This window comes from Macaca thibetana, chromosome 7 (genome assembly GCF_024542745.1).
Source record: "Macaca thibetana thibetana isolate TM-01 chromosome 7, ASM2454274v1, whole genome shotgun sequence".
NCBI lineage: Eukaryota > Metazoa > Chordata > Mammalia > Primates > Cercopithecidae > Macaca > Macaca thibetana.
Window position 1 is genome coordinate 72374142 of NC_065584.1, and position 18809 is coordinate 72392950.

The 18809-nt window shown below is 48.2% G+C and overlaps 1 protein-coding gene across 1 annotated transcript in view; it reads left to right on the forward strand.

The window, feature by feature from the left end:
* Window positions 1–16604, forward strand: part of NFKBIA (NFKB inhibitor alpha) — a 327260-nt gene extending 310656 nt beyond the window's left edge. The window contains exons 2-7 of the mRNA XM_050798117.1: window positions 13336–13667; window positions 14287–14395; window positions 14723–14933; window positions 15224–15312; window positions 15420–15689; window positions 16062–16604. Of these exons, the coding sequence (XP_050654074.1) occupies window positions 13441–13667; window positions 14287–14395; window positions 14723–14933; window positions 15224–15312; window positions 15420–15689; window positions 16062–16109 (954 nt within the window). The 5' untranslated portion in view covers window positions 13336–13440 and the 3' untranslated portion in view covers window positions 16110–16604. The remainder of the gene's footprint in view (window positions 1–13335; window positions 13668–14286; window positions 14396–14722; window positions 14934–15223; window positions 15313–15419; window positions 15690–16061) is intronic.
* Window positions 16605–18809: the final 2205 nt, after the last annotated feature.

An 18809-nucleotide genomic window follows, 5' to 3' on the forward strand; every position in this document is an offset into this window, starting at 1 on the left:
AAAGGCCACTTTCTTGTACTTCTCACAAGAAGTACAGCCCTCTCTTCTGCTTTTCCTCAGTTTCCTTGGTTGGCTTCTCAGCCAAGCTCACCTCTTTGGGTGTTCCCAGTCTTGGTGTTTGGACTTCTATACACAATTCCTGGGTGGCTTTGTCTGTTTCTCAAATAAGCCAATGACTTCCAATATATTGCATGCTTTTAGAACTCTCCACATTAAATTGGCTGTTTGTATCTACGAGGATCTTGAAATTAATACATCCAAGATGGAGCCCATCATCTTCCCCTCAACCTGCTTTTCCTCCTGTTTTTCCATTAAGTAACCAAAGTCAGAAACAGAGCTCCTAGATTCTTCCCTGTCTCCTTCACATCCAATCAGTCACTCAGACCTCGAAATCCTTGTTCTTAGATCTCTCTGTAGCCATCTCACTTTCCAGTCACTGTCTTTTTTTTTTTTTTTTTTTTTTTTTACAGGAGAGTCTTGCTCTGTTGCCCAGGCTGGAGTGCAGGAGTGCAGTGGTGCTATATCTCGGCTCACTGCAACCTCCACCTCCCAGGTTCAAGTGATTCTCCTGCCTCAGTCTCCCAAGTGGCTGGGATTACAGGCACGCGCCACCACATTCAGCTAATTTTTTTATATTTAGTAGAGACGGGGTTTCGTCATGTTGGCCAGGCTGGTCTCAAACTCCTGACCTCAGGTGATTCACCTGCCTCAGCCTCCCAAAGTGCTGAGATTACAGGCGTGAGTCACTGCGCCTGGCCTCCAGTCACTGTCTTTAACTGGCCACCAGCCTCAAGCCCAACCTACTCCAGTTTATTTACCACACTGTCTTCTAAGGCATACACCTGATCAGTGACCCACCACAGCTTTCAGGGTGCAGGCCCAGCTTCTCGGCTCGGTCACGTGGCTGTGTGCTGTGTCTCTCCTGCTTACTCATATCCCTCTACCACACAGCAAGCCCTGTGAAGCTGCTTTCACACCTCCCAGCCCACCACAGGCTTAATCCTCTGCCTGCACATCCTTCTTCCCACTCCTGACTCTGACTTGTCTTTCAATAGCTGCCCTGGACCATCCCTCTCAGTGTGGCATGGCTTCCCCTGCCTCATGCTCCCAGGCCACTTTGTTCAGGCCTCAGCCACATCTCTGATCACTCCCTACTAGCACCACTCATTTACCTGCTGGTCTTCTCACCAGCCTAGAAGTGCCTTGAGAGCAGGAACCATATTTATTTTTATTTTATAAATAAAAAATTATTTTTATTATGCTCCATATCCCAGCGTAGTGCCTGGCACCACAAAAAGAGCTTAATAAATGCTTGACAAATTAATGGGGTTTTTTTTTCCCTACCTACAGTGCTTTTCTTCTTTAGAGTTCCCCCCCCGCCCATATTAACCCTGTTATGTCAATATTTCACATTCCCTTTATCTTAATCAGGCCTGTGACAAAACATAGCTACAGGTAGTCAGGGACAGACATTTGAGCTCGAACTAAGAAAGTGAATTTACCCAGAGGGAAAGCCTCTGATCAGAAGTCTGGGGGCGGGAAGGGGTGACAGCTTGTCTTGTGAGAGACCTGACATTTTGAAAGCACTAAACTCACTGTCACCCTGAGCTTTTCCGGTGGGGAGCGACAGAGGTGGGGGCTTTTACCCTCCCTTGTGGGCAGGGCTCGAAAGCAAATTTCCCTGCTGAGTTTTCCTTTTGTGGTGCCTGTGACCACGAAGGAGGCTGCCCCAGGAATCCCCACCTATTTTTAGCTCCAGTTCAACACCCTGCCGACAACAACCCTCCCATATACCTCTATGTTAATTTCCAGTCTTGTTGCTGAGCTGGCCTAACAAATCGATAGACTCAATGTTGAGAGTAAAAAGACAAAGTGAGGTTAAGGCCTTTAACAATGGAAAGCTGCAGTGATGCCCTGATGCTTAATACGTCAAATGGCCTCCTGTACTACTTTTATAAAACAATTTAGTATATGTTCATATGTAATAGTAGTTGAATGAAGTTCTCTGTGCTCAAAGTCCAAGGTGTGAAGTCTACCTGGATCTAAACTGCCTAGGGTTTCCTCCTCAAGGGAAACTTTCCTGGGAAATAAACTGTTCTAGATGTTGCCTTAGTCAGACTGCAAAGCATACATCATTCTTTGTATACCAATGGGCTTTTCATTTAAATATTGGTTGTATTAGTTTATGTATACTCTATTAAACTGGGTCAAGCTCCTGAGCTTATGAAATGTTGGTGTTGAAAATACCTCCGCTTCTGAAAGCCATTAAACAGCATCCCAGAAGGGCAGCAGGTGGGCCTTAGCCACCATACCCCTACCTGGGCCAGCCAGTCATATGTCCATGGGCCGTTAGCCTTGCAGTCCTCAATGAGAGGTCTGAGTATGCATCAGTTTGTCAGAGGCCTTTCAACCAACAACGCTCATTCTCATGCTGCTTCCTTCCCACCATTCTATGTCCCCAATGCATTTCTAACATGGGGAATACTCCAGGCAAATGCTCATCTATTCCTTTAAACTAGAGCTTCTGCCCCAATTTCCTGTTAGATCTCTTGCCCTGGGGAGCTGGACTAAGCAAGCCTCCAGGACATCACCTATCTCCTTAACTCCTTAACCGAAGGTTTGAAAAGGAGCCTTCCCCCCTACTCTGGGCTCCACCCCAGAGATTACTCTCAGGCAACAGAAGAGAAAGAGGACACTATCTAGGTCTATTTATAATCTGTTCACTTCTACTCATGTTCAATTCCTCTAGGACAGGATGGGATATGGTGGCTCTGATGTGCCCCCATCCTCCTGATAGCCTTTATTTCAGAGTGTCTGCATCCTTTGTAAAATGGGAATGATAGCACCTTACTCACCTGAAAGCAGAAGCTGGACCCTATGGCCTCTCGAGATAATTTCTAGATAGAAAAGAATGAAATCGATTGCATGCAAAGTGAGGTATTAACGGAGGAGGAGGGTCCAAGAAAAATTGGGACAAGTATGAAGCAAAGGGGATACTCATACCTGAAACAATGGCAAGGGAAGCCCAGGGTAAGGGAGACACAGAAGAAATGAATGTCTCCTCCCCCCACAGCAGCCCCTGCCCCACCCAACACTATTCCTAGTTAAAAACTATCGTGTTTAACTAGGGATCAAAATATGACACAAGCAATAACTAAGGAGTATGAGACAATATGTGGCCCAATATTCAAGACAAGCTGTAAGAGCTAGAAGGATTTAAAAGAGGGCACAGCGCCCAAGAAGAGGAAGACAGAAAAGGAGTTTTGGAAAGGGTGGGTCCTGGCAAGGAAGCTGAAAGAAAGTGGTCCTAGGACAGGGAGGGAGAGGCCTGCATGAAGGCCAGAGCAGCTGGCACAAAGTGTTGGTGCTGGGGGGAAATGGTGATGAGGAGTGGCTGGGCAGGGTGGAGTCTGACTCTGGAGGACTTTAAATACAGCTGAGGAATTCAGACCGTTTCCTGCAGGCCACGGTAGGTCAACAGAGGCTGTTACAGGAAATGATACGATGAAAATACGTTATCAGAAGCCTCAGTGAACAGATTTAAGCCGGGCACGGTGGCTCAAGCCTATAATCCCAGCACTTTGGGAGACCGAGGTGAGTGGATCACCTGAGGTCAGGAGCTTGAAACCAGCCTGACCAACATGGTAAAACCCCGTCTCTACTAAAAATACAAAACTTAGCCAGGCGTGGTGGCACATGCCTGGCTACTTGGGAGGCTGAGGCAGGAGAACTGCTTGAACCCGGGAGGCAGAGGTTGCAGTAAGCCCAGATTGCACCACTGCACTCCAGCCTGGGCAACAAGAGCGAAACTCTGTCTCAAAAAAAAAAAAAAAAAAAGAGAGAGAGAGCGAGAGAGATTTAATTGTATAATTGTAACCTTTTTAGACTGCTTGTTTTTTTTTTTTTTAAACCACATGAAGGTATTATGTTTCAACTTTAAAAATAATTCATTTTTGCTGGGCTTGCGCCTGGAATCCCAGCACTTTGGGAGGCCTAGGAGGTTGGATTGCCTGAGTTCAGGAGTTCAAGACCAGCCTTGTCAACGTGGTGAAACTCCATCTCTACTAAAAATACAAAAATTAGCTAAGTGTGGTGGCGGGTGCCTGTAATCCCAGCTACTGGGTAGGCTGAGGCAGGAAAATCACTTGAACCTGGGAGGCAGAGGTTGCAGTGAGCCGAGATTACACCACTGCACTCCAGCCTGGGCAACAGAGCGAGACTCCATCTCAAAACAACAATAACGAAAAGTACCAAGAAGCTACCATGGTACAACACAGCCTGCACTACTGTGGGGACAGTGAGGATGGAAGGAAGAGGATGGTCCGGGTGTCATTTCAATAGCAGGATGCACTGAGCTGACCGGCAACAGGCTCTGAAGGAAAAGTAACACTCACAGATAAAGTGGGGTCTTTCCCTTGGGACTGTGTTAAGTGACGCACCACAATCACAACTTCATATCCAGTCTCAGTGCACATCCTCAACTCAACTTTCCTAAATTCCTCTTCTCAAGAATCCGTGATGCCTCAAAGAAAACTTCTTCCACAAATGGCCAGAAGATGTCACTGCAGACAGCACCATGCATATACTGTGTTCCTCGTGTTAGTGTTCTGCCTTGCCATTCGTGAAGGGAAAATTCCCCCTTGCCTCCCTCCCTAACTCCCATAGCCCCCGCTCCTGCTCTGTGTGTAGCCTCTTCCCTTTACCCTGTGACTCCCATCCTCCTGCCCTGAAATCCAGTGAGGTGCTTTCCTCATGCCCTGACAACGTGGAGGTGGACCTGACCCCTAAAAGTGGAAAAGCCAGCATTGAGACTGGGTTATCTGTGTGCTTCTCTGCTCTCTATTCATGATGTACATTTAGATTTCTAGCAAAACCCATACCTGTGCTGTCAACCTCACCCATTTCCGCCTAGCCTCTTGAGTTTCAGTCAATGAGTACGGGGGCATCCCATTCCCTCTTTTCTCATACTCTTCCAAACTGGCCCAATTTTCAAATATTAGCATTTAAAGATTTGGTGATGCATTAATCTGCTTCACTTTCTGAAAATATCAGTGTTTTTGGCAAAATAATCACTACACGTTAGCCTATGAACAGCCCTGGGATATAAGAAATGATGAATATTCCTAAGTCAAGGTAAGCGGCTTATCCAAAGGGACTGTGTCACAGTCATGGGACTGGACTCTGACAGCTGACAGCTGACACCTGGTAACAAAGAAAAAATGTTCCAGGCCAATTTCTCCTCTTTTTTTCTGCTCATGGCTTCTATTTGTGATCCATCTCGCTCTGTTTCTCATTTGCTTTCAGTGTTTAAAAATAGGCTGGGCGGCCGAGCACGGTGGCTCACACCTGTAATCCCAACACTTTGAGAGGCTGAGGCGGGCGGATCACGAGGTCAGGAGTTCAAGACCATCCTGGCTAACATGGTGAAACCCTGTCTCTACTAAAAATACAAAAATTAGCCAGGTGTGGTGGTATGTGCCTGTAATCCCAGCTATTCAGGAGGCTGAAGCAGGAGAACCACTTGAACCTGGGAGGCGGAGATTGCAGTGAGCCGAGATCACGCCACTGCACTCCAGCTTGGCAACAGAGCAAGACAACATCTCAAAAAAAAAAAAAAAAAAAAAAGAAGAAGAAGGAAAAAGAAAAGAAAAAAATAGTCTGAGCATGGTGGCTCATGCCTGTAATCCCACCACTTTGGGAGGCCAAGGTGGGCGGATCACTTGAGGTCAGGAGTTCAAGACCAGCCTGGCCAATATGGCAAAACTCCATCTCTACAAATAATACAAAAAATAAGCCAGACGTGGTGATAGGCACCTGTAGTCCCAGTTACTAGGGAGGCTGAGACATAAGAATCACTTGAACCCAGGAGGCGGAGGTTGCAGTGAGCCAAGATCATACCACTGCACTCTAGCCTGGGCAACAGAGCGAGACTCTGTTTCAAAATAAGTAAATAAATAAACAAATAAACAAACAAACCTGGCCAGGCCAGGTATGGTGGCTTACGCCTATAATCCCAGCACTTTGGGAAGCTGAGGCAGGTGGATCACCTGAGATCAGGAGTTGGAGACCATCCTGGCCAACATGGCGAAATCCTGTGTCTACTAAAAATACAAAAATTAGCCAGGTATGGTAGCATGTGTCTGTAATCCCAGCTACATGGGAGGCTGAGGCAGGAGGATTGCTTGGGCCCAGGAGGTCAGACTGCAGTAAGCCGTAATCATGCCACTGTACCCCATCCTGGGTGACAGAGTAAGATCCTGTCTCAAAAAAAAAAAAAAAAAAAAAACTAAGAAAAACTTTCAGAAACTATATTCTTGTGGTACCCTTCCCCACTAATAGCCTCAGAGACAAATCTCAATTTCTAATACTCATCCAAGCACTCTGGGGTTTTACTCCAGATAATAGAGGCTCTAAAAGGAAGTCTGGGAAAGGCATTATTTTAGTGCTTACAAGAAAGGGCTCAGGAACAAGCTTCCTAAATCCTTACTCTGTAATATGAATCTATCTCTTAGCAGCTCTGATTCTGTTTTGCTTTTTCCTAAACAATTCCCAAGGCCTTAGACTATAGTGGGGAAAGGGTTTACCTCTCCATGTAGTTTCCATTGGTGGATACAGCTTAGGCTCCCTCTGAGAAGGATCATGAGTTCTTTACCTAATTTCAGTGCCAAAGAACAAGGGCCCCATATCATTTACGTCTCATCCCCTGCCAAGTACCAGGCTCTTGTGTGGAAGTTCCCTAGTGCTAAGTATCCTCATACCCTGACTAAACTCAGAATGCATTTACATCCAAGACAAAATAGCAAATACATTGGCATGCAGGGGAAATGCCTTAAGCTTCTACCACCTTCCTGATCCAACTACTTCTCCCTGAACACAACAGACCATGAACAATGCTACACACCTATAAATATTATTTGGTTACCGCCAACAAACCATGAAAAGAGAGAGCCAGGAATTTTGGCCACGGGTGACACGTGCAGGCCTCCTCCTTCCCTCACAGCAGGTTACCCAAGAGCCAGATTGGCATGCAGTTAGGGCACCAGCAGAGCAGGCACAACTCAGGAGATGTTTACTGAAGTCATCTGATTCCTTAAAACAACATAAGTACCTATTGTGAGAAATATCAGAACTTTGTTGGACTTATTATGCTTATTTTACAGTGTAGTATTTAAAAATTGCTTTGGGGTAGGGTGCAGTGGCTCACACCTGTAATCCCAGCACTTTGGAAAGTGAAGGTGGGTGGATCACTTGGACCCAGGAGCTCAAAACCAGCCTGGGCAACACAGGGAGACCCATCTCTACAAAAAAACTAAAAAATTAGCCAGGCACTGCCAGGTGTGGTGGCTCACACCTGTAATCCCAGCACTTCGGGAAGCTGAGGTGGGTGGATCACTTGAGGTAAAGAGTTCGAGACCAGTCTGGTCAACACAGTGAAACCCTGTCTCTGCTAAAAATACAAAAAATGAGCTGCACGTGATGGGGGGCTCCTATAATCCCTGCTACTCGGGGGGGCTAAGGCAGGAGAATCGCCTGAACCTGGTAGGCAGAGGTTGCAGTGAGCCAAGATTGCACCATTGCACTCCAGCCTGGGTGACAAGAATGAAATTCTGTCTCAGAAAAAAATTAGCCAGGCACAGTGGCATGTGCCTGTGGTGCCACTGCATGGGAGGCTGAGGTGGGAGAATCGCTTGAGCCCAGGAGATTAAGGCTACAGTGAGCTGTGATCACGCCACAGCTCTCCAGCCTAGGTGACACAGCAAGACTTTGTCTCAAAAAAACAAACAGGCTGGGCATGGTGGCTCACATCTGTAATCCCAGCACTTTGGGAGGCCAAGGCGGGTGGATCACCTGAGGTCAGGAGTTTGAGACCAGCCTGGCCAACACGGTGAAACCCTGTCTCTACTCAAAATACAAAAAATGAGCCGGGCATGGCAGTGGGCGCCTGCAATCCCAGCTACTCAGGAGGCTGAGGCAGGGGAATCACTTGAACCCGGGAGGCGGAGGATGCAGTGAGCCAAGATCATGTCATTGCACTCCAGCCTGGGCAACGATAGCAAAACTCTGTCTCAAAAACAAACAAACAAACAATAATTGGTTTGAGGGAGGAAAAATTCACTTTTCAGAGGTTAGAGCCCCCTAATTCCAACCCTGCCTGGCAGAAGCAGCCCTGCACATCATGGATGGACACACTTTGTCCCAGTCTCCTGTCACACAGGAGCAGAGACCCCATGATGCCAAGAGCAGAAGGTTGTGCCTCCCGCAAAGCACAATTAAAACATCACACTGTGGCTGAAAAAGAGGTTGTAAACTCGGAGCTTATAGGCTCTATTTAACCAATAGATGCAGAAATGCCTTGTGTTTAGTTTTCATCATGTTTTTATGTTTGTTTGAGTCAAGGTCTCACTCTGTTGCTGAGGCTGAAGCTCAGTGACACAATCACGGCCCACTGTAACTTCAACGTCCCAGGATCAAGCGATCCTCCCACCTCAGTCTCCCAAGTAGGCGAGACTACAGGTGTATGCCACCATGCCTGGTTAATTTTTTCTTTTAATTTTTATAGCGATGGGGTCTCACTATGTTGCCCAGGCTGGTCTCAAACTCCTAGATGCAAGTGCTCCTCCTGCCTCACCCTCTCAAAGTGTTGGAATTGCAGGCATGAGCCACGGAGCTGGGCCAATTTTTTTATTTCTTTAACAATAGAAGGTCACTACTGAACTGAAAGTGCTACATGCCAAAAGTTGTCTGAGCGAAGTATGAGGGAGGTATACTCCCTGACCTAAGCTGCTGGAGATCCCACTCCTTTCCGACTCAAATGGTCTGCTTCACTCATCTGTGAAACCTGCCTGCTCCCGACGCGTAAGTATTTGAGTTTGAGATCCTTTAAAGCTTTAATCCCCATTAAATTGCAGAATTTGTAGCAAAGGAAACACATTAAGGATTTGACAGTCTTATTTTTGCTTCACTACAAATGAAGGTCCTGACAGCTGTTTTTCCGTTTTTTTTTTTTTTTTTTTTTTTTTAATTGACACGTAGTCTTTCTCTGCCGCTCAGGCCAGAGTGCAACGGCACGATCTCGGCTCACTGCAACCTCCACCTCCCAGGTTCAAGTGGTTCTCCTGCCTCAGCCCCCCGAGTAGCTGGGATTACAGGCACCCACGATCACGCCTGGCTAATTTTTGTATTTTTAGTAGAGATGGGGTTTCACTATGTTGGCCAGGCTGGTCTCGAACTCCTGACCTCAGGTGATCCACCTGCCTCAGCCTCCCAAAGTGCTAGGATTACAGGTGTGAGCCACTGCCCCCAGTCTTGTTTTTCTATGGGAAAAGATCCATAGCTTGGGGGCTCCATGTTCTGAAGAGGATGCAGACAGTTGCTACCAGTCTAGCAGGGAAGAAGACAACACGAGACTGAAAGCAGAATGTAAGTTCAGAATTTCACAGTGGGGCTCCACGTCGGGAGTGCACCTGCCTTGCTCTTCAGGAACTCTGTCATGGCTCATCTCTCTTCCAGCCTAGCTGCACTGAGCAATGGGTACCCTGATTCCGGAGTTGACTTTGCTGGAGCCAAAACAATTTAGTTTTAGTTGGCCAGGCCAGTTGACACAGGCCACCCTGCCCATATCATCAAGAAAAGCTGAGGATTTTGGACCACCTGGTTGAACTTGTAGACTCTCTCCATGGCACTTCAGGCAATAGGTTTTGTCCATACTGTGCTTGTTCCATGCAGGAGGAGCGCCTGAAGTGCCTGCAGCCAAACCAGGCCCTGGTGATGCTCCTTTTCCCAAGGGGGTGCTCCTGGAGCATCACCGGCCATCCTGTCATTTCCTATGGCTGCGTCCTGGGCCAAAATACAAGCAGCTTTGAGATGTAACTTATTATTTTGCCTTATGCATTAAAAAGGCCAAATAACATTAAAAATGAGTTATCTAAAGTTTTTTGTTTTGTTTCGTTTTGTTTTTTGAGACAGAGTCTCGCCCTGTCACCCAGGCTGGAGTGCAATGGTGCGATCTCGGCTCACTGCAACCTCTGCCTCCTGGGTTCAAGTGATTCTCCTGCCTCAGCCTCCTAAGCAGCTGGGATTACAGATGCGCACCACCCCGCCCGGCTAATTTTTTGTATCTTTAGTAGAGATGGGGTTTCACCATGTTGGCCAGGCTGGTCTCGAACTCCTGACTTGATGATCCACCCACCTCGGCCTCCCAAAGTGCTGAGATTACAGGTGTGAGCCACAGCAAACAGCCTACGGTTTTAACATTTTTTTTTAAATGGTTATGGTTAGCTAGAATGTTTGACAATGAGGAGAAAAATCTGAGTGCTGAAGGGTTCATAAAGGTCTTTTTTTTTTTTTTTTTTTTGAGACAGGGTCTCAGTCTGTTGCTCAAGCTGGAGTGCAGTGCTGCCATCATGGCCCACTACAAATTCTACCTCCCAGGCTCAAGCGATTCTCCCACTTCTGCCTCTGGAGTAGCCGGGACTACTGACTCCTGCCACCACACTCTGCTAATTGTATTTTTTGTAGAGACAGTGTTTCGCTTTGTTGCCCAGGCTGATCTCCAACTCCTGGGTGGCAAGCAATCCTCCCGCCTCGGCAACCCAAAGTGCTAAAATTACAGGAGTGAGCCACAACTCCCGGCCCATAAAGGTCTTTCTAAATCAAAACCAGACCCTTTTGTTGTCTTCTGCCCAGTCTGCTCATGGTTTTAATTTCCAAGTGTATATTCTTTTTCACCCACGTTGTAATGTTTGTTGACTTAAACCATATAGATGATGGGGAAAAAAACCTGTTGGATCACATTATTCAAAACTGTTTCCCAGAGTTGCAGGAAAACAAAAGGTACCTCCTTGGGAATCTCCACTGTAGGGACAAGTCATCAAGGTTCAGCACCTCCCAATTTTTTCAAAAGGCACTATGACAAATCAAGGAACGCCTGTGCCTTACTCTTACCACTAGGTGTCACACGAAACAATCAGGAATAAAGACCACCAGGTCCTGAAGGCTACCAGAAATATAAAACCATAGAAGGTGGTGCGAAACCTTATTCCTCAGATATTTTTATTTTTCATAACCATTTTTATACCGGAAGCCAAATATCTTCTTCTGATGTATCCTCTATAATTGGGACATTTAGAGTTTGATGTTTCTGTACATGTTTAAAAGAAGTGAATTTCCCCAGATGGGGGTGGGTGGACACCCACCCTTTATTTTCCCTAACAGTTGGAGTAGAAAATAGTTTTGAGTATATTCCAAATTATAGCGTAGTCAGTCTGATTTTCGCAGTGTGTTTTCAAACGTGTTAATACTAAGACTGCTTTGGCCAAATGATTCATATACTGCCAAGGGGTTCCTGGGTAAATTTCTATGCATTTCAGTTTCTTTTTAGGGAAGTAGGAACAATATCTGTCTTACAAGATTCGTTCTGAGAACCAACAATGTGGTACCTAAGGCACTGGAATTCTTTCAAAAATTTATACCCTGACATTTCCAAGAGCCATGGTCACCCTTACAAAGGAGAATTAGGCACGCATTTGTAGACACTATAACTTTTAAGCTACAAAAGACCTTAAGTAACATTCAATCTAATCTTATTATAGAAGTAAGTATACCACAAAAAAGTTAACTGACCCCTCCAACTAGTGTGCAGTTAAGACTGCACTTGAGATGCCCCCCTGTGGTCCCTGTTTCACCTTGCCTCAATCATTGTAGAATTGCATATCATAAGCCTACAGAGACAGTGGTGTCTATCCCTGGGAAGTTTTCATTGTAACATATGATCATTACTACCCTGGAGGTTCTATCTGATTTTAATTTTTTTCACTTCATACTTGGTCTCTCTCTATTGAGTCAGATTTCTTACATTCTAATATTAGGGGAGGGGTGGAGATTTGAAGAGAGGGGAAGGATTGGTTAGTACATGGCCAGTCAAGGTAAAGATGATTGCAATCATCACCAGAAATCTCTGCAGAACTACAGAGGGCTCCTGGGACTAATTCTGAAGAGCTCTGACCGAAGTGTGCTTTATTTTGCCTGTACCAATTCTACCAAGTAGATGAATTCAGTCCATGGCTTGCAGGCTTGGAGGTGGAGGTGGGATGGAGAGCATAAATTACATTTCTGCAGGTGAAACCAGAGCATAGTGAGCCAAAACCCCTTTCTACCTGGGTGGCATGAATGGGTCCAACTGCTACTATCCCCCAGGACGAGGGAGCAAGGCGGGGTGGGCAGGATGGGAGGATGGAGCTGCCTTGAGCCTCCTGCAGGATGACTGGCAACTACTTTCTTAGCGGTCCTTAAGGTCCAATCGCGGTTAAGGCACTAACTAAACTCATTCTTCAGCCTCCTTCTCTAAGTGCTCCTCGAATTGCTCAGTTTAGATGCCCAGAAGTAGGCTCAGGATCCATTCTCTGCGGCAGCACAATGTAGGTCAGATAGCATGAATGCAACAGCTACTTATGAACACAATAGCTACTCTGTTATTGCAAGGTATCCACAACCACCACTACAAAGATTAACACCTTGCTTTACTTGGGGGAAAAAAAAAAAAATCATGGTCCTATTCAGCAGTTTCCCCATACAGGGAGAGTTTGCCCCTCCCCCACTCAACAAGGCTGTTCATCCCTAGGAAGTGATTGGAAGTGATTTGAGAGTTTTCCAAGGATTTAGGCTTTCCACTCCTCCAAAGCTTTCACAGTTCTACCTGGCAGAGGTGCGTGGGGGGTAGGGGAGGAAGGGCGCGAAGCTAAACGTCCCCGTGCTGCAATGAGCCTGATATTAGCAGAAACACAAGAGCGGCCCGCAGCCCCATAACCACAGTGCGTCCTTCCCCTTAGAAGTCTGGGGAAAGCAAATCCCTACGCCCAGCCATCATTTCCACTCTTGCGTTTTCAAAAGATCAAAAAACGGAAAGGACCGGCAGGTTGGCAAACCCCAAAGAGGGACCGCCCATCAGGTCGGCGTCCTTGGGATCTCAGCAGCCGACGACCCCAATTCAAATCGATCGTGGGAAACCCCAGGGAAAGAAGGTTCACTTGCAGAGAGACAGGATTACAGGGTGCAGGCTGCAGGGAAGTACCGCGGGGAAGGGGGCCTGGTCGGAAGGACTTTCCAGCCACTTGGCACTCATCAAAAAGTTCCCTGTCCGTGACCCCAGTGGCTCATCGCAGGGAGTTTCTCCGACGAACCCCAGCTCAGGGTTTAGGCTTCTTTTTCCCCCTAGCAAAGGACGAAGCCAGTTCTCTTTTCTGGTCTGACTGGCTTGGAAATTCCCCGCGCCTGACCCCGCCCCAGAGAAATCCCCAGCCAGCGTTTATAGGGCGCCGCGGCGGCGCTGCAGAGCCCACACCAGCCCGTGCCGCCGTCCCGCCCGCCAGCGCCCCAGCGAGGAAGCAGCGCGCAGCCCGCGGCCCAGCGCACCCGCAGCAGCGCCCGCAGCTCGCCCGCGCCATGTTCCAGGCGGCCGAGCGCCCCCAGGAGTGGGCCATGGAGGGTCCCCGCGACGGGCTGAAGAAGGAACGACTGCTGGACGACCGCCACGACAGCGGCCTGGACTCCATGAAGGATGAGGAGTACGAGCAGATGGTCAAGGAGCTGCAGGAGATCCGCCTCGAGCCGCAGGAGGTGCCGCGCGGCGCGGAGCCCTGGAAGCAGCAGCTCACCGAGGACGGGGACTCGTAAGTGGCGCAGACCCGGAGCCGGGGGTCCTCGGGAGGGCCGGATGAGCGCGGCCGGGGAGTGGGAGGCGCCGGGCCTGGAGCCCGAGCTGGGGAACTAGCGATGCAGCCGGGCTGGCGCCGCGGCCCCCCGGGGCTCCTGCACCGCCCCGAACGCTGCAGGGCTGCAGGGCCGCGCGGGGCACCGGCCCGACTCGGAGGGGCGGCGGCTGGGCCCTGGTGGACGGCAGCGTCGCCACACGCCCCCTCCCCCCAGGCCTGTCCTCTAGGCCGGGGGCGGGGCGGCAGCTGGGACGCGAAGTCCCCGGTTGCATAAGGCGGGGCGGGAGTTTCTGGCCGCTGGCGGGCGCCGAGCAGCCGGGAGGGGAAGTACAGGGCGTTCCGAGCTGGCGAGAGGGCGGGGCGGTCTGGCCGGCGCCCGCCGGGGCCGCGGGGGGAGGGGGGCGGAAAGTCCCTGGGCGCCTGCCAGGAACACTCAGCTCATAATAACCTCGCGGAAAACACCGCGGCCTCGGCCTCCAGAAACCCCGGCCTTGCGCAATCCCCCGCAGCCCGCGCCTCCCTGGGCCCCACGCGGTGCACTCACCACCCCTGGGGTTTTTCCCTCTCTTCCCCACAGGTTTCTGCACTTGGCCATCATCCATGAAGAAAAGGCACTGACCATGGAAGTGATCCGCCAGGTGAAGGGAGACCTGGCCTTCCTCAACTTCCAGAACAACCTGCAGCAGGTGCGCCGCTTGCCTGGCCCGGGCTCTCTAACTCTGGGATGGAACTGATGTAGCAAAGTCACCCCAGATCCTTTCTGAATTCAGGGCCACTGGGCATTATTCACCCTCACCTTTTACTTCACGTCAGCCCACATCCTAGAGAGTGAAGGAAATTCCACTGATTTGGTGAGGTCTTTGTGACCCACCTGGAGTCTCTGCTATTTGCCAGTCCTCCCCACCCGCCTGTCTAGGAGGAGCAGCACCCAACCAGGAGACACGGGTTCAGGGGAACTCAGGGTGTGGGTTTGGTCCCTGGCTTACTTTCTCTGGTCTGTCCTGCATTCGTAGACTCCACTCCACTTGGCTGTGATCACCAACCAGCCAGAAATTGCTGAGGCACTTCTGGGAGCTGGCTGTGATCCTGAGCTCCGAGACTTTCGAGGAAATACCCCCCTACACCTTGCCTGTGAGCAGGGCTGCTTGGCCAGCGTGGGAGTCCTGACTCAGTCCTGCACCACCCCGCACCTCCACTCCATCCTGAAGGCTACCAACTACAATGGTATGTCTGCCTCCCTGCCCTGCCCCACCCCCTCAGGTGGCAGGTGATGTGGAGAAGGGGCAGGTGGGCCAACTTAAGGAGTCGAGGCAAGAACTTAAACTGCCAGCATTTGAAAGGTTGAGAAAATATGTGTGCAAAGTGCCTGTTGGATGCCTTTATAAAGTTCCTTCAGAACCCAGACGGTGGGTTCTTAAAATTCAGAAGATATGACTATTTGTCCCATAAAAGAATAGGTGAAAGGAGTGAGGGTTGAAACAGGTGGTTATACTTTTTTCGTTTTGTTCTTCCAGGCCACACGTGTCTGCACTTAGCCTCTATCCATGGCTACCTGGGCATTGTGGAGCTTTTGGTGTCCTTGGGTGCTGATGTCAATGCTCAGGTTAGTGCTTCCTGCCTCCGATGCACTGAGTCAAGTTCCTCGTGCTCATGTTGTGAGCAGAAATTCCAAACGCAGCCATAAGCATCTCAAATTCCTTTTGGTTTCAGGAGCCCTGTAACGGCCGGACTGCCCTTCACCTCGCAGTGGACCTGCAGAATCCTGACCTGGTGTCGCTCCTGTTGAAGTGTGGGGCTGATGTCAACAGAGTTACCTACCAGGGCTATTCTCCCTACCAGCTCACCTGGGGCCGCCCAAGCACCCGGATACAGCAGCAGCTGGGCCAGCTGACACTGGAAAACCTTCAGATGCTGCCGGAGAGTGAGGATGAGGAGAGCTATGACACAGAGTCGGAGTTCACGGAGTTCACGGAGGATGAGGTGAGTCTGTGAACTCCTTGGGCTCTCTAACTAATGAGGGACCATTCCCTTCACCCTCCCGGGCCCCTAGAACTGCTCCTTATCAGAAGGGGTATCTACATAATGAGTCTCTCAAATTTCTGTGCATAACCAGTATCCCAATAATGTACCTTTTTTTTTTAAAAAAAATAGCTTACCCTTTTTTAAAGAAAAGCATTTTTTAAAACATTTTTAAAATGGGAGTTAAAGGCAAACTCCCTCAGCCTGTAAAGTTCATTGTATTTGGGCTATGGAGAATGGAGTCCAAGGGTTATTTCCAGTAGCGGCCTCCCCATCCCAGTGGCTTGGCAGAGCTTCGGAAGTTTAATGTGTCTTCTTTCCCCTTGTTTTCAGCTGCCCTATGACGACTGTGTGTTTGGAGGCCAGCGTCTGACATTATGAGCGCAAAGGGGCTGAAAGAACATGGACTTGTATATTTGTACAAAAAAAAAGTTTTATTTTTCTAAAAAAAGAAAAAAGAAAAAAAATTTAAAGGGTGTACTTATAGCCACACTGCACACTGCCTGGCCCAAAACGTTTTATTGTAGTGGGATCAGCCCTCATTGTGTTGCTTTTGTGAACTTTTTGTAGAGGACAAGAAAGATCATTGAAATTCCAAGAAAACTTCTTTTAAACCTCACCTCTGTGGGGTTTTGGACGTTAGCAAAAATTCATGGAAGGACCACATTTTATATTTATTGTGCTTCGAGTGACTGACCCCGTGGTATCCTGTGGCATGTAACAGCCAGGAGTGTTAGACCTTTCAGTGATGTGGGGTGAAAAGTTAATACCTGTCAAGGTTTGTGTTACCCTTCTGTAAATGGTGTACATAGTGTATTGTTGGTAATTATTTTGGTACTTTTATTATGTATATTTATTAAACAGATTTTTACAAATAAGTTATCCTGATCATTTTCTTCCTGTTCTGAAGTTCCATCCTCCGGCAGAGGTGGAGGTGGAGCATTGTAGGGGAGCAGGGAACTCCCAGCAGCTTCTCACACCTGACACCCAGCCTCCAGCAAAGCTTTGCAGGCACCCTGGGCTCAGTGTGTGGGAGGGAGGCTGTTGCAAGGTTATAGGAAATACCAGTCTCAGGCTTGGGGTGGAAGTGTGCTGCTTGGCCTGTGGTTGGAGAGGTCTCCATTGTCATTCAGTCATCCCTTGATTTCAACTGTTGCTGGACCCTAACTGCCAGTTGAGGAAATTATTTTGGCCAAGATGAATATGCTGAATTCATATAGAGCTGGGAAAGATCTCACTAATACAGGAAGTTCTTAAGGACATAGGCTCAGAAATGGGACTGTACTGACATTTGTTAGCAGATACTCACCTCTGAGCCTCAGTTTTCTCATTAGCTGGGCTGTTCTGAAAATTACATAAGACAATCCACGTAAAATGCATAGCATAGTGGCAGGCATGTAGTGCTAAAGAAAAACAAGCTGTTACACAACATCCTTTATGTCATACCAGGAGAAACAAGCGCAGAGAGAATGTCCTGTCCACGGTCACCTTGCAGGAGAGGTAGGTGATTAACATACTTAACACGCACTTATTTTGGGGTAAACATCTTTTAAGAGCATTCCATCTGTTTATGTGTTTTGTTACTGGCTGTAGTAGAAAAGTAATAAAGACTTGAAGGGTCTCTTATCAGTTCAGTCTACTGATTGTACTGAATGATTCTACAGAAGCAAATGTCACAAGAAATCAGTAATGTGGAACTTGACTTAGATGCTCTATCTTGAGGTTTTCATCTCTAAAATGGCTCTCTTGCCTAGGTAGAAAGAAGAATAAAGATGGGTACACTAAAAGTTCAGACTTTATTGCTGTACAATATAAAAAATCTGCATTTGTACCCTGTAAACATTTTTATTAAAAAAATTTTTTGAGATAGGGTCTCACTGTTGCCCAGGCTGGGGTGCAGTGGTGCAATCACAGCTCACTGCAGCCTCAAACTCCTGGGCTCAAGCAATCCTCCCAACTCAGCCACCTGAGTAGCTGGGACTACAAGCATGCACCACCATGCCTGGCTAATTTTATCTGTAGAGACAGGGTTTCTCTATGTTGCCCAGGCTGGTCTCGAACTCCTGGGCTCAAGAGATCCACCCACTGTGGCCTCCCAAAGCACTGGGATTACACGTCTGAGCCACCACACCAAGCCAAAATATTTTAGAGGAAAAAGTAAAGTTACTGCATTCTAGAAAATGCAGAGTAGTGTATAATTGCAATTTATGTCTTTGACTTATACCTAAGAAAAAATTATTACATTATCCCTTTCCTGATCCACAAACGATGTCAAAGTCAAAAGAATATGGTCACCTTGGACCAAAAAGGAGCCAATATTTAGTGGTCTTCCAGATATAAGGAGTGTTACTACAGACTGGTTAAAGCCAGTCTGCCCCAGTTTTTTTTTTTTTTTGAGATAGAGTCCCGCTCTGTCATCCAGGCTGGAGTGTAATGGCGTGATCTCTGCTCACTGCTAGCTCCACCTCTCGGGTTCAAGCGATTCTCCCTGCCTCAGCCTCCCAAGTAGCTGGGATTACAGGTGCCTGACACCACACCCAGCTAATTTTTGTATTTTTAGTAGAGACAGGGTTTCACCATGTTGCCCAGGCTGGTCTTGAACTCCTGACCTCAGGTGATCCGCCTGCCTCAGCCTCTCAAAAAGTTCTGGGATTACAGGCATGAGCCACCGCGCCCAGCTCTGCCCCATTTCTGTAGCCTCAGTCCATCTGGAACCCAGCACTGGCGGTCCCTCTACCAGTCTTATTCTCTGTCAAAGTGCCCGGGTTCTTCACTGAAATTCCTTGTCCCTCCCCAAGCACCTCAACACAGGTGTTAAATGACCTGCCACAGGAATTAGGTCAGTTAGGTTCAGCTCTCAGCTAAGTGGGAGAGGTAAGATGGGAGTGGGGGCGATATCCCCACCCTCATTCTGAAAAGAACAAAGGTTGGAAACTTGGCTCCCCAATTTTGGAACGATGCCCTTAGTGCTTTCTACTCAGTCAAACGTGACTCTTCTTCCCTCTGTAAAGGGGTTAAATTTGTGCCAATTCACCCATACACTGTCTCTAGTTCTGTGCTAGGTTGGAGAAACAGGACAAA